General features: G+C 39.4%; 2 protein-coding genes across 2 annotated transcripts; one reads left to right on the top strand and one right to left on the bottom strand.

The window, feature by feature from the left end:
• Positions 1-4,648: 4,648 nt before the first annotated feature.
• On the bottom strand, positions 4,649-5,152 carry LOC124354466 (aldo-keto reductase family 1 member C23-like protein; the record flags this gene model as incomplete). The annotated part of the gene is made up of 1 exon (XM_046804939.1): positions 4,649-5,152. A coding segment is annotated over one exon (504 nt), but the record flags the coding sequence as incomplete, so codon positions are not given.
• A 1,456-nt stretch (positions 5,153-6,608) lies between these two features.
• On the top strand, positions 6,609-7,519 carry LOC124354461 (aldo-keto reductase family 1 member C1-like). The gene is made up of 2 exons (XM_046804925.1): positions 6,609-7,099; positions 7,152-7,519. Exons 1-2 carry the CDS (start codon positions 6,691-6,693, stop codon positions 7,493-7,495), a joined length of 753 nt encoding a protein of 250 aa, XP_046660881.1. The 5' UTR covers positions 6,609-6,690; the 3' UTR covers positions 7,496-7,519.
• Positions 7,520-15,209: the final 7,690 nt, after the last annotated feature.

The following is a 15,209-nucleotide window of genomic DNA, read 5'->3' as shown; positions in this document are numbered from 1 at the left end:
TAAAAGTATCTGTACGAATACGAGTGATTTTATAGATATTCATAATCAATTTCCGTTGCGAATTGTGTTCATATAAAATGATTATGGATCCCAGTAACGCACACAGCTTAGTTATATATACGCTTTGCGATGCGTTTGTGTATTTGTTATGAAGATTAAATCTCGTACTTACTCTCGGTTAGTTGTGAAGGCGATATGCTATACACGCAGTACACGGCTGTGCCTATATCACCCTCAGCGCCGCGCTGCGCAGTGAGTCAAACAAAAATTTAAAATTAAAATACTGACCATTTTGGTCTAAATAACTAAACAAATATACTTTTTTACTAATTAAATATGTATTACAAATTAAAATTCAATCTGTCATTTTAAGGTACAAATTGACAAAACATAATATTTGTATAAATTTTTATCAAATATGCGAAAATTTCATAACTGAACTGTCTTTTAACGTAAGGTATGTAAAGTAGTTAATATTTGAAAACAATTGTATAGTATAATAGGATAATTTAGAGAAAACATTAAAATAAAATAAAAATTCTACACACAGAATTAGAAAGAGTTATAGCTAACATTGTTTTTAAATGTGATCTAGTTGTTTGCAATATCTTTATAATTAATAATAACAATATTAATAAATAATTATGATTCCTTCAATATTCGCATAACACGATGTAACAATGTAATTTAGAATTAAAAATATTAAAAATAATATTTCGAAATAAATTCTTATTAAATGTAACTGTCAATGTAAATTCATTGTAACTTTTAAAATGTAGCCAATTTAGATGTTGTATCAATTCGTTTATTGTTTACTAACTAATATTTCTTTCGTTCCACCTTTTTCTTTCTCCGAATAGGAGATTACGATTGGCCGGCGGCGGTGCGGCGGGCAGATGGCACACGGCCCGGCGCAGGCGCGGAGTCTACGCATGCGCCGTCACCTGCTGCTCTGATGGAGCGCGTGCGTAGGCCTGCTACCCGCACCTGTTGTGACTGGCCGGAAGTCATCTTCATTATCTCGCGCATGCGCATTGCACCTGGCACTAGCATTGGCACTGCTATAGACCTACACAACGGTGTATGGTCAAGCCCATCTTCGTTTTGATTAAGGAGTATCAGTGATTTTGGGTGACTATTATAGAGATCGAAGATATTAAACGTCCGTAAATACGCTGCTAGCCGGCCTGTTCCAGCCAACTTTGGCAAACGACGGTTAAGGGCTACCTGTACTATTACGCGACGTCTCCATCGATACTCTCGTAGAGGTGTTTCCCTTTGGATGGATAACATTCAGAATGTGTCTTACTCGCCGCAGGGCAGACCATTAAAATTGCGTTTGATCCCCACAATCCCAAAATTCAAAGATATATTCACCTTACAAAACACATCGAAATTGTAAAATCTCTCGTCAAAGAGGGACACTATTTATATTTAAAACATAGAAATAATAAGGCATCAGATTTGTTGTATGAATTTAAGTGAAAGTCTTTTCACCTGATGAAGGCGATGGATTTAAAAACTCAAAACGCTGAGTTATACATTACTATATAAAATGTCAAACATCAAACAGAGTACTTTTTATTTAATTTGCATTATCTTTAGCCAATAACCATAATCCTTTTAGTCATATTTAATAGTTTAAATACCAGTGCTACTTTAGCTATAGTACACTATGTTAAATATCATTTTATACTGTTTTTGTTGTTGTTGTTTTCCATTTACTATTGTTAAGTGTCTTTATAAGTTCTGAAAATAACTCTGTATATCTTAGTAAGGATTAATCTTTATTACAAGATACCAAGTAATATGTGGTATATAATGTTGGCTACAACAAACTTTTAACTTGTTGTGTTAATCTGTAAATTTGCCACAAACCAAATAACAGCTAGCATTTATGTTTTGTGTTTTGATGTCAAATTTGTTTGCACTGTCAACTGATATTCTTGGGTAATATTCTGTTAATTTCAAACACTTGAAATTAACAGAATACAATACCATTTATTTTAATTAAGTTTACGTTTGATTAGTTTGATATGTAATTTGTTCCAGTTTTAAGCTTAAAAATTAGAACCCAATAAACAAATGTTATCGTGATAAAATAGTCCTTCCTGCTCAGTCGGAAGAAGTAGGTAGGTTTTGTAACAGTTAAAATACCAATAGTTTATTTTTGATAGGATTTACATGTAATAAATGTCTCTTAAGCCGTTTGAGATGTAATCCAATGTTGTACAACAAATAGGTTAAAAGAATTTGAATGCATTAACAATGTATGATTTTTTTGTAGTATGAAAGGCCGCCAAGCTTTATTATGTTAGTGTTTTGTTTTAGTAAAGAAAGTAAATTATTGTTGTTATACGTTTAGTGTTTGGATATGTTTTATATAATTCTGCTGAGAATAAGGAATTTACGTCTAGGAAAGACATTCACCTCTTGAAGGCTTGGGCTCCGGAAAGGCCGTGATCGGTGTAACTATTTGTTCGATTAATATTGCACTTGTCCCGGCCTTTTCTGGGTTCAACAAACAACACGCTGCGCTGGGACACCACTACAAGCTGGGCTTTGATTCTACAACACGGTCATAACTCCGCAGAACGAGCATCAAGATATTTTTCAACAATTTTAATATAAATTATTTCAATAATCAAAGCTTTATTTACAAATGATTAAAGATATATTATAGGTATTTACACAGATCTGTTTGACATTTTGTCTGTTTTGATGTCATAGCGTGTTTTTACCGATTGTCATGAAATTGTATTTCTGTGTGTGTATTTCTATATTTTTCGGTATATCTGTAAATTTAAGTTATGTCTTTGTTGAATGCCGATAAAAATATGACCATAAAAAGATGATGTATGTAAAGTGGTGATGCACCACTCAAAAACGTTAGTCACACACACACACACACACACACACACACACACACACACACACACACACACACACACACACACCAATCACTACATCACCACATCAGTCAAAAATGTTTGTTGTCTGTACTTACAGTCTGTGAAACAATAATTTACATAACTTAATTCATGGTTATGTCGTGCACAAGTCCATCAAAGTAAAGGTTTTTAGAATTTATTTAAAGGTTGAGTTTAGTGTTAAAAAATGAGAGCCATACAGCTGTAATAGCGTACTACTTGAAAGTTGTAGAGTGTACTTCAAAAATAGTAGAATATTTAAATTTGTGTTGTAGGATTTTATTAAGAGATAAACATTCCTTCTTAAATGCCCCCAGAATAAGGTTTATTTTATGAACTTTAGGCTACTTATAGTAATCCTGAATATACATGATCTTCGATCCATCGCCCAGTGGTCCTGGAGCAGAGAGCCTGTTAGGGAATTCGGTATGGGACTTTTTCCTAAAAAGAAAGCGCTCGTCAGCCCCTCTTTAGTATAAGTGGAGGTCGAAATAGAAATGAAAAAAAGGTTAGGACTATCAATAGGCTCTTTTTCTCACTCAGCGTAATAGAAACAGGGAGACATGGGAAAGTATTAAAAGACAAAATATGGAACTATATTTTTCTCAGATATTATTTTTTTTATTTGGTGTACTTAACATAAACCGTCAGATGCATAAAATAAATGTTAAATAGGCGCCAGCTTACGTATACAGAGTACAGACCAGATAGGTGCCAAGTGAAAGTCTTTCAGCTAGGCAATGTAACTGCTTGTATTATATGTCTGGCGGTTTATTTGTGACTGTCAAGCAAGAAAAAAAACGATCCGGGAAAAATGATCATTTCGTATTCTCAACCCTTTTGATACCCTCCGATTTTGACCTCAACCAAAACCAGCAAGGCTGATTAATCACTTTCTTACGAGAAGTTCCTCTGACGATTTTGAGAAAATCCAAGTTTTGTAACGCCTATATAATGCAAATTGGTTCTCGGTTCCTACACTGTATATTACTAACGACTATTGAAACAGGCAAAATGACAATTTTATTTTCTGTAGAGTTTTGTAGACATTACCATGTTTGAATTGTAGACTATACTAAGCAACTAATGTTTTTATCCATGATTTATCAAGAATGAAACAATAAATATGCTTTTTTTCTTTGTTTGCAGGTTATTTTTTACGATGGAAGGATTGTGAAGGAAACAGGACTTTTCAGGACATTTGCCATCGTTCAGTGAAACAAGAAATCAGTAACACAAACTCATATCTTAAAACCAAAGTAAAATTCGCGCATAACAACGCGTATTTAAAACAGATGAAGGTTAAAACATTGTTGGGCCAAGCACGTAATGCCTAATCATCTAGCGGGTGAGGATTTTCAGGATGTTTTTCGTATCCCTTGAAGAATCCGACCAAACTGAACTTTCTTCCATGTTCGCCCTGATCCAGAGCGTTCAGTTCGGCCAACTCTTGGGTGCTGAGCTCGAAGTCAAACACGTTAATGTTTTCCAACATGTGTTCAGTGGTGCTGCTTTTGGGGATGACCACAACCCCGAGCTGCAGAAGATGTCTGAGCAATATCTGGGCCTTGGTCTTCTTGTGGACCCGCGACAAGCGATCTACCAAGGGGTCATCCAGAGGAGACTTCATCTTGATTTCGCTGTTCTTCCTGGCCTCTCTGAAGAAGTTCATCATGGCTGGGGACCCCAGGCATGCGTATGCCGTGAAGACGACGCTATTATCCTTTGCCCACTGGCGTAACTCCTGTTGTTGAAAGTAAAGGTGGCATTCCGCCTGTATGTTTGGCGGGCGGGATTGATGCTTTCTCCATCAATCGGTCTACTTGACGGAGCGAGAAGTTGGACAAGCCAATGTGCTTTGCACAGCCTTTGTCCACTTTCTTCTCCATTGCCTGCCAGATTTTATCGTGATCGCTCTGGAAGTCTAGTTCGATGCTGCCGTCCTTGTCGTGGGGATAAAGCTCGTATCCAGGCTTGTACACAACAGTATTCTGGATTAGGTAAAGTTCTACGTAGTCTAGCTGCAGATTTTTCAAAGATCTTTGCAAGTATTCATCTACCAGTTCCTGGCGCATGGCGATGTTGGGCAGCTTGGTAGTTATGAAGAAGTCTTCCCTTTTCAGTCCTCCAATGTCCATCCATTCCCTGATAGCCTGACCAATAGCCTCTTCATTCTCATAGGCGTAGGCACTGTCCAGGTGTTTGTAACCGATCGCACTAAAATATCAAAAACGAGCATATTCTACCTCCAGCACTCGTTGTGTCAACATCTCCTGGAACAACAGAGATGAGCGACATCTTTAAGAAGATGGGACAGCGTGCCTTAAGGTTGTGATCAGCTGACTGCCCGACTCCGATGCCGTGGAGCTCTTCGATGTCTTGACTTCGCCAGTGATAGCGGTGATCACAACACCAGCTATCGTGGGCGTTCAGCCTACAAGGAGGCCAGAGCGCCAGCTGTTAAGTACTCTTAGATTACTTAGACGTGAAAGGGTCCTTGGTTGCGCAGTGGACAGATGTCGCTGCGCGCATTCGCGGCCCGCCCCGCTCACCGAGCAGCGCTGTCAGTCAGTTCTATCTACTCTACGAGTGAAGTGTTTATTAGCGTGACTAAAAACATACGTATCAGTTGTTACAATGGACAACGCAGGTGCTTCGGTTTCTAAAACTGTAAAAAAACCCTGTTATTCACAGTCAAGCACGCGAAATATACAACGTTTACAATTATATGCATAAACAGTACCCCGGAATGTCAGGAAAACAGTTGTGTAGGCCCGCAAGCCCAGGCCAACCAAACCCGCGGCGAGGCGACCAACGGCCCAGCCGCCCAAGCGACCAGCGCGGGATGTCTCACCAGCGGATTCCATACTGGAGAGTGATGCCGAGGATGAAATGCCGCAGAAGAAGCGCCGGAGGAAACCCCGGAATCCAGCCAACCGACTGCCTCGCCCGCCGGTACCTGTGGCTGACCTCCCGGTCACACGGAGGCCCAGGGCAACACCCAGGCAGAAGCTTGAGTGGCCACTTCCACCAGCCACTCTGCCACAACAAGCGGAGGCGCTGCAGCTGATGCGGTAGCAGAAGCAGCCGCCCCCGCCCAGCGCAGCCTATAAGCCGCCTTAGCCGAGATAGCCGCGCAGTTGACCGCCCTCACCTGGCTCTTCAACGACTCTTCAGTGGCCCTCAGTGGCACACCGACCAGATGCTAGACTGCTGCAGGAGCTAATTGTTCCAGTCAACCCGCTAGCCAATGAGCCCAACTGCTCAGATACTGCCAACAGAACATGAGGAGCGCACAGAGGTTATGATATTTTACTGTTAGTATAATATATTCTGACGTGATCTATTGCATGTAATGTCTAATGATCAATACAAACCTTATCTTATCTGATTCTAGCTACCCGACTTGGACTTCTCTCACTCACTGTCCCTGGTCAGCCTGATCAGCCAGCTCCTGATAGGACCCCTGGCTGTCCTAAGTCGCACGATCTCGTCGACGGCGAAGCTCTCGTCAGTCAAGACATCGAACACCTCCACGTCATCGGAGTCGGGCAGTCAGCTGATCACAACCTTAAGGCACGCTGTCCCATCTTCTTAAAGATGTCGCTCATCTCTGTTGTTCCAGGAGATGTTGACACAACGAGTGCTGGAGGTAGAATATGCTCGTTTTTGATATTTTAGTGCGATCGGTTACAAACACCTGGACAGTGCCTACGCCTATGAGAATGAAGAGGCTATTGGTCAGGCTATCAGGGAATGGATGGACATTGGAGGACTGAAAAGGGAAGACTTCTTCATAACTACCAAGCTGCCCAACATCGCCATGCGCCAGGAACTGGTAGATGAATACTTGCAAAGATCTTTGAAAAATCTGCAGCTAGACTACGTAGAACTTTACCTAATCCAGAATACTGTTGTGTACAAGCCTGGATACGAGCTTTATCCCCACGACAAGGACGGCAGCATCGAACTAGACTTCCAGAGCGATCACGATAAAATCTGGCAGGCAATGGAGAAGAAAGTGGACAAAGGCTGTGCAAAGCACATTGGCTTGTCCAACTTCTCGCTCCGTCAAGTAGACCGATTGATGGAGAAAGCATCAATCCCGCCCGCCAAACATACAGGCGGAATGCCACCTTTACTTTCAACAACAGGAGTTACGCCAGTGGGCAAAGGATAATAGCGTCGTCTTCACGGCATACGCATGCCTGGGGTCCCCAGCCATGATGAACTTCTTCAGAGAGGCCAGGAAGAACAGCGAAATCAAGATGAAGTCTCCTCTGGATGACCCCTTGGTAGATCGCTTGTCGCGGGTCCACAAGAAGACCAAGGCCCAGATATTGCTCAGACATCTTCTGCAGCTCGGGGTTGTGGTCATCCCCAAAAGCAGCACCACTGAACACATGTTGGAAAACATTAACGTGTTTGACTTCGAGCTCAGCACCCAAGAGTTGGCCGAACTGAACGCTCTGGATCAGGGCGAACATGGAAGAAAGTTCAGTTTGGTCGGATTCTTCAAGGGATACGAAAAACATCCTGAAAATCCTCACCCGCTAGATGATTAGGCATTACGTGCTTGGCCCAACAATGTTTTAACCTTCATCTGTTTTAAATACGCGTTGTTATGCGCGAATTTTACTTTGGTTTTAAGATATGAGTTTGTGTTATTGATTTCTTGTTTCACTGAACGATGGCAAATGTCCGGAAAAGTCATGTTTTCTTCACTATGTCTTTTGGTTATGAAATGTATTATGTGATTACTTTGCCTAAATTTGTAAACCTTCTAATAAATAAATTTTTTGCGGTAATGAACAAGATCTGCTTTTTTATGTTTCACCCCAATAAAATAGATAATTTGACCTTTTTAATTCCTACACTGACGCAAAAACAGTATTGTTCTTTTACTAGGTTTGAGGTTAAACTCTTTTTGGGAAGTTGCAAATTGAATATATTGTAGTTGTAAGGGTAGAACAACCCTTATAATTAATTTCAATAAAGAGACAAAAATCATGCCAGAATTGGGTTTCATCTAATAACTGTAATAAGACACTTACTGTTGAATGATATTTCTCCATATGAGTATTAAATTTGCTAAGGTTCAACTGTATAGCTGTTTAGCGCGGTCTACAAGATAAAATTCTTTACAGAAATTTGATGTTCTCTCACTGATATGTAATCATGAATGTTCAAGTTTTAATAATTTGTTATTTTATAGTTTAATCTTAAATCTAGATTTTAGAACTGTTCATGTAGCTATAATATACTTATAATATAGTTGTTAATTTTCTATATTGCTCCAATATTGTAGATTGTATTACGTATGTACTAAGTAATCTCCTAAAAATGTACACTCGATTTTATTGTAATACAAATGTAAGGATTTTAATCAAGCAATTTTATTTGTGTTTTATACAAAAGATGTAAACTTGAGGGCTTGAATTCCAAAAGTGCAAGCTCATTTATTTAAAAATATTTTCAATACTGAAAATGTCTTGTATAATTTTCTTTGGTAAAATATGTGTTTAATAAAATTGATCATAATACTTTTCGATGGTGAATTTAATGGGAATGTAAATGTGATAAATTACATAATGTTATTGTCCTATTCATGCTGTCATATTATATTCTGTACTAAAAACGGTCTCAATTACAAAAGTCTTTTAATGAACACGTGAGTTATTAGAGAATAAAAATTGCCAACGCTTGAACATGTGGTCATAAAAGGATTTTGTAACAATTATTGGGATTCCATCTATTGGGGTTTATTTTAAATTAGAATATCTATTAAAGTATTACAGTGTTATTTACAGTAATGATAAGAATTTCTTGCATTATTTTAATGGACAGGACCTTGATGGCAGGATCACCTGTTTTCAGCTGAGTAAGTAGCCCGAGATAAGGATCAGGCTGGGTCAGGTGTCACTATGTATGACGTCATATTGCACTTGTCCCGGCCTGCTGCCCTCGGGCCAATCTTCAGATGTCACGATCGCCAACCTCGCAAGCTGCCATCTTCAAAACATCATTTTTAGTTAAGGAAGTAGTATTTAATGAGTTATTCTAGTGTATTTGAAGTTCGCGCATTATTATTTTTATCATATACTCGTATATTGAAAATATGATAGTAAAGATATATTGTCATGTTAGTAGAAAGGCGTGATAATGTTATGATTCCTCATTATTCTTGTTTTGAGATTACCATGTACCTTATGTATGCCTTATGTAATGTGTACAGATTGTTTTGATTGAGTTTTATTTCAATGTATAAATGGGTATAGAGCTACAAGAAGAAACTCCAGTTAATCGTAGAGCTTTAATATATTCTATAATCATCGGAAATTATAGTTTTGCAACCTTGGACAAAAATAAAAACAAAACTGACATACAATGCAAAATTGCGTGATAAGACCTGTGGCCATTTTCTAACTCGGTTAACATTTGCCAATTTGATAGAAATACATTTTGCAGACTAAAACACAGTATGTCATAATCTTATTATTGAAATACATTCCACTATATTCTTTAAGTGAAATGAGCTAATAAATACAGCAGACTGCATGCTAACCATTGGCTAATCGTTAGCAAAGCCTAACACTCGAGGGGCTGGAAAAAGTGTAATTTATGTTTGTCAGTCTGCCCACTATATATCTCGAGGATAAACTTACCTCGATTATGGTACATACCACTTCATGGGGTTTAGCTTAGTCTTAGTGAACATTACATTGATCTTATGGGAAATCATGAAGGCAACGAAACAATCGTAGAATAAATTTGTAAACAGACTGAGTACGACCATATGGCATTTTAAAATTATATTCAATAAAATATGTAGCTTTATTATAGGAATGAATTTAGATATAAACTTAAAATTTAGCATGTAACATTAGCGAGCCTGTTACACCTGTGTTGAATTCGCTTAGTATTTCTGCCTTGCAATATTATGATATGTGGTTGTCACATGAATGTACCATCGGATACGTTTTGTGTCATTTAGTTTCGTTTAAACTATTTTGCTGTGTATACCGTTAAAAACAAGGTAAACTACGGGAATCCCGTCGAATTAAAAAATAAAATAATATTAAATTGGAAACTTTATACTGTAACATTCGTTTACATGGTGCCTACAGAATTAAGCTGCAATACCCGCAATACACGCAGGTTTCGTATTCAGTATTATATAAGGTGTTTGAAAAGTTTGGGTACGGTTTTATTTTACAAACAATAGCAGATAACATCTGTAAACTTTGCACAGTGTCATATGGCTATGAAAACTATTTTTTCTTGCTATTACATGCCAACCATGGGGGGACGCCAACAGAGGAAAACATGGAAATCTTAAATTAAAGCATGGGTCAAGTGATACCTCATTTGAAAGAGCTCACTTAGTAGAGTTGAATGCCGCAAACCGCATCTCAAAAAGTTTATCCAATCAGAAATGGCGGGTTGTTTTAGGTACACATTGTGAAGTACATTATGCGCTGCCATTTCTGACTGGACCGTCGTATTCTGATGCGGTAGACGGCGTTTCACTCCACTAACCGATGTGTTTTCACTGACTTCTTTTTAATTAGCAAATTATGTCATAAATTTATAACACAATAAATAAAACTAAAATGAATTCGTCGTCTTTATGTTTATGAATTGACATAGTTACACGCCAGCAATATTATTTTATTCACTATGTGAAAATACAATCTTAGAACAAAGTACTTACTTATTAATAATTTGCAACTAACCTTTTATTTACAATAAATGTTCAAATTGTTCTCCCATTGCAGTTTGACAGTGAGCTAGCCGGTTGAAGTAGCCATCCATAACATTGCGTAGTATTTCAGGAGGTATTTCTGCCGCTTCATGTAATATTCTTTGTATTAAGTCGTTTATGTCATAAGACTTGGTTTGATAAATTTATTTTTTAAATATCCCCAAAAGAAGTAATCTAAAGGTGACAGGTCTAGTGATCTTGCAGGCCATTCTATTTTTCCTCTCCAACCTAACCACCGTTCTGGAAATGTTTGGTCCAAAAGATCACGGACGTTTACCGCATAATGAGGGAGTGCTCCATCTTGTTGGAACCAAACAGAATCAAAATTTAATCCCAAATTTCGGATAGCTGGAATAATTCTGTCAACCAACAAGTTGTGGTAAGTATCCCCATTTAGATTTCCATCGATAATAAAAGGACCGATTACATTGGATCCTATCAGGCCTGACCAAACATTCACTTTTTTGTGGATGTTGGGTGTGAGCTTCTCTCATCCAGTGAGGGTTTGTATCTGACCAGTACCGACAGTTATGTCGGTTGAGATTTCCGTTTAACAAAAAACTTGCTTCGTCTGAAAAACAATGTTGTTAACCGAATTCGGGTGTGTATCTAACTTTTGCATCATTGTATCGCAGTATTCGATACGTTTATAAAAATCGTCCTCGGATAGTTCATGTACAAGATGTACCTTATAAGGGTGGTAATTGTTAGAATTTAAAATTTTACATTCAGAATATGTGTTAATGTTATACTGAATAGCAAGATTCCTGGTAGTCAAATGTGGCTCTTCAATGACTGTTACAAGTACGTCGGTAGCCATGCCCTCATTAGTCGCTGTTTTAGGTCTGCCACTGCGACGAAGATCTTTTACAGTTGCATTTTCTTCGAAACGGCGGACGGTGGTGACAACACCATTTTTTGAAATAGGAAATAATCTTTCATGAAATAAATCTGCTACGGTTTGGTAAAAGCGTTTGAAGTCGCCATATCCCCTCATAATGAGTATATTAATTCTATAAAAGTCTGATAATTCCATTTCTCTTTCGGTACTAACTTGAAATTCAACAGATTTAAACTAGAAACAACTAACACTGTACGCGCACTCACAAAATATATGAAAGAACTGAGAACTGACAATGTGATTTCCCGTAACAGGAATTAATAGATGTAGGACTTTGTCTGTTGTTGATAACAACCTGAAATGATAAGGAGGGAAAACCCAGGTCATTTTGTCTAACATTAGAAAGTGACAGCATCCATGAATGGAAACTTTTACAATAGTAAACATCCAAGTTCCTCTAATAAATTAGTTTAAACATTTAAAAATTTTAAAGTGGATAATATCAATACTTAAATTCTACAATTGTTCTTTGTTGGTGAAATAGTTAACTTACCATTTAATTTTTTAATTATATTTTATTGTTATTTTTTATGAATACTAATTAGTGAAACCATTGGTTAGTAGAGTGAAACGCCGCCTACCGCATCAGAATACGACGATCCAGTCAGAAATGACAGCGCATAATGTACTTCACATTGCGTACTTAAAACAACCCGCCATTTCTGATTGGATAAACCTTTTGAGATGCGGTTTGCGGCATTCAACTCTACTAAGTGAGCTCTTTCAAATGAGGTATTACTGGACCCATGCTTTAATTTAAGATTTCCATTTTTTCCTCTGTGGGCCGTCCCCCCATGGTTGGCATGTCATGGTAATATCAAGGAAAAATAGTTTACATAGCCATATAACACTGTGCAAAGTTTATAGATGTTATCTGCTATTGTTTGTAAAATATTAAGCCGTACCCAGACTTTTCAAACACCTTATATACCTTCATAAAAATTAACGCGTATCAAAATGTGATTCCTAAATGTTTTCATAACGGAACCAGTCTGTCGCCATGTTAATTTGTATATGGCAGGTTTTATTGTTTTGCTTATTTACGGGTAGAATTTAAGTGGTGGAAATGAGTAAAATGTGTAAAATGTTTTCAAAGCGTGATTGTCAATAGGAGCTTTAACTCCCGCTTGGCATTTCATTGTCCCCAAACTCACCCCAATGGAGTTAAATAACTCTTCGTGAATCATCATTGGACCCTTTAGAAATACGAAACCTCTTATCATATGCAAACTACTATTGTAGTTTTCATCGGTGCAACTAGGCAATTAACGATTTTTAAGGGCTCGACTTAAATTATTCAGTGATTAGTGATCTAATGGGACAACACTCAAGGCAGTCAGTTCAGTAGTGGCTATATACTTTACGTAGATAAATATTAGAGGCTCAGACTAATCACACATCATAGCATTAACTTATTTTATTATTTGTCATACAGGAAATATAGTTTTTCTGTAGAGCAGTACCTGCTGTCTTCTTCAATTGTCCAGGACTAGGGGGGCTAAGTAATCCGGTGGGTATATGCTTTTGTAGCTTTTACGCAAGTGTTGAAAATCCTCGACTTCCCTGTACGAACGACACGTCGGAGGAGAAACATCGAACTCGAACAAGTTGAAGTCATCACCGTAGACCATAGTCTCGAACCAATCGTGATCGGGTTTGTAGAACAAAACGTAGTCGGAGGCACTGCAGTTTGTGATCTCGGTGCAGGCGACGGAGAACACTACCCACTGACAGTACAGAAAGGGGGACCGGTACACTATAGCGGCTCCGTTGTCGAACTCGCAAGGTCCGTCCCCAGTCTTCAGGTAGCAGTAGTGTTCGTACTCAAAGTATTTAGGTTGTCTGCGTGGGTCGTCAGAATACGAGTTGGTGAAGTATTTGATACAGCCGCCATCGTGTAATTTGGTGGTGTCGATTCCACTGATCTTTTTCGGAAACCGGCTCCAGCGTCCTCCGGTGGTTGAAGTTCCGTAGCCTGGCAAGTAACCGAGGTTGTGGGCGTCCGGTTTTGTGAGAAACGTATCGTGCGTGAATCCACAAGCCGGTCTCAGGAAACGGTCGAACTCTAAAGGGTTTTTAAGGATGAACAGAATCATATCGGACTCGTACCTGTTGATGGTCTTGGGTGACTGAATCATGTCGACGATGTCGGAGAGAGTTTCGCTGGATTCCTTCTCGTTGTACTCCCAGAGGTCGAAATCGCCGGTCAGAGCGACGTTGGCGTCCGTGTCCTCGTACTCCCTACAGAAACCCGTAGATAAGATCATGTACCTACTGACCACGGTGCCGGAGCAGTAGAAGAAATGAGTTCTCGGGCTAGAGATTCCTACTAAGGCGAAGTGTGGAAACTCGCCAGGCGTAGTTTTTCCTCGCGGATCCCTCCAGTCCGTACCACAAGTATCGGTCGTGCCGTCGCACACGAGCTTTGCGTGCTGCTCGCACTGGAAGCTGGCCCTGAACCCTCTGGCGTACCTCTGGTTGGTCGGCAAGGTCGGCACCTCCCACTTCTCGCTTACCGTGATTGCGGGGTTGAGCGCTGCGGGATGGCAGCACACCAGTCCGAGGTCCCCGTTACGAGTCCTGTGGCAGAACTGATTGCCGTAGTCCGTGTCCATTCTCAGCCTGATATCTGTGCCCTGCTTGAAGGACGGTCTGACTTTTTCACATTTGTCTTCCGTGGTGCACACCATGGGCACGTACAGAACGAAACCGGCGCTGTACTTGGTCGGGATCAGATCGCACACGTGGGTGTCCTCGTGTGCCATCAGCTCGACGACATTTTCATTTATTTTGTCCTCGTACAGCCTCAGCACGTACTCCTCGTAGAAGATCATACCGATGCGTCTTGTAGGTCCGTAGTATCCGAATCTGTGCCTCAACACGCCGAAATAAAGATGGAATCCCACCTCGAACCCTTTTATGTAGCCTATGTAGCAGCACACGGGGTCCTTCCCGCCGTACTCGAAATTCGCACACTTGTCGGCTTTGAAGAGTATGAGATCCGGCAAGCGCCTGCCGCTCGCTATGCACCTCTCCCGCTCGACACAGAACCACGGGTCGGCGAAGTACGGGCCTCTCATGCTCTTCGAGCTGGTACAGAAGTTATGTTTCAGATCGGACAGCATTCTGAACTGCTGACGTGTGAACATTTTGATTCCGAGCGATAAGCTAGGGAACAGGGCGACGAAAAGAATTGACATTTGAAGCAACATTTTAAAATGTACAGTACTCTCGTCTGGAACTGGCACTTGTAGAAAATGTCACAGTTACAAGTTACTCTAGTACCGACAATACGGAATAAGTAGAACTGTGTGATATTACCCATTTTGATATTGACAGTTAATTACCTGTCTTCAGTAATCTGCAGATAAATCGCTTGACATTAGATACGTGATATGAATGGATTATTTTGTTAGTGGTAAAACAGGTGCCATATAGTACCACAAGTGGAAATATGATCTATTCGTCTAAAGCAGTAAGTTCTCTACACCAAATTGAGCAGGCAGTACAAGTCTATTACTCTGAAATATAATGGATTAAATATAATGGATGTTCAAATTAACGTATTTATTCAGATATATTGTTCTGAAGTAATTGTTTGTTAATTGAGTAT

This window comes from Homalodisca vitripennis, chromosome 1 (assembly GCF_021130785.1).
Source record: "Homalodisca vitripennis isolate AUS2020 chromosome 1, UT_GWSS_2.1, whole genome shotgun sequence".
NCBI classification, from domain to species: Eukaryota; Metazoa; Arthropoda; class Insecta; order Hemiptera; family Cicadellidae; genus Homalodisca; species Homalodisca vitripennis.
The sequence above is the reverse complement of the archived record's forward strand: the minus strand, read 5'-3'. Positions and strand labels throughout refer to the sequence as shown.

Bases quoted from the DNA above. Each gene is read 5' to 3' on its own strand.
- LOC124354461 (XM_046804925.1), top strand. From the start codon at position 6,691: ATGGACATTGGAGGACTGAAAAGGGAAGACTTCTTCATAACTACCAAG. The intron at 7,100-7,151 runs GCAAAGGATAAT...TGGGGTCCCCAG, and splicing joins AACAGGAGTTACGCCAGTGG to CCATGATGAACTTCTTCAGA.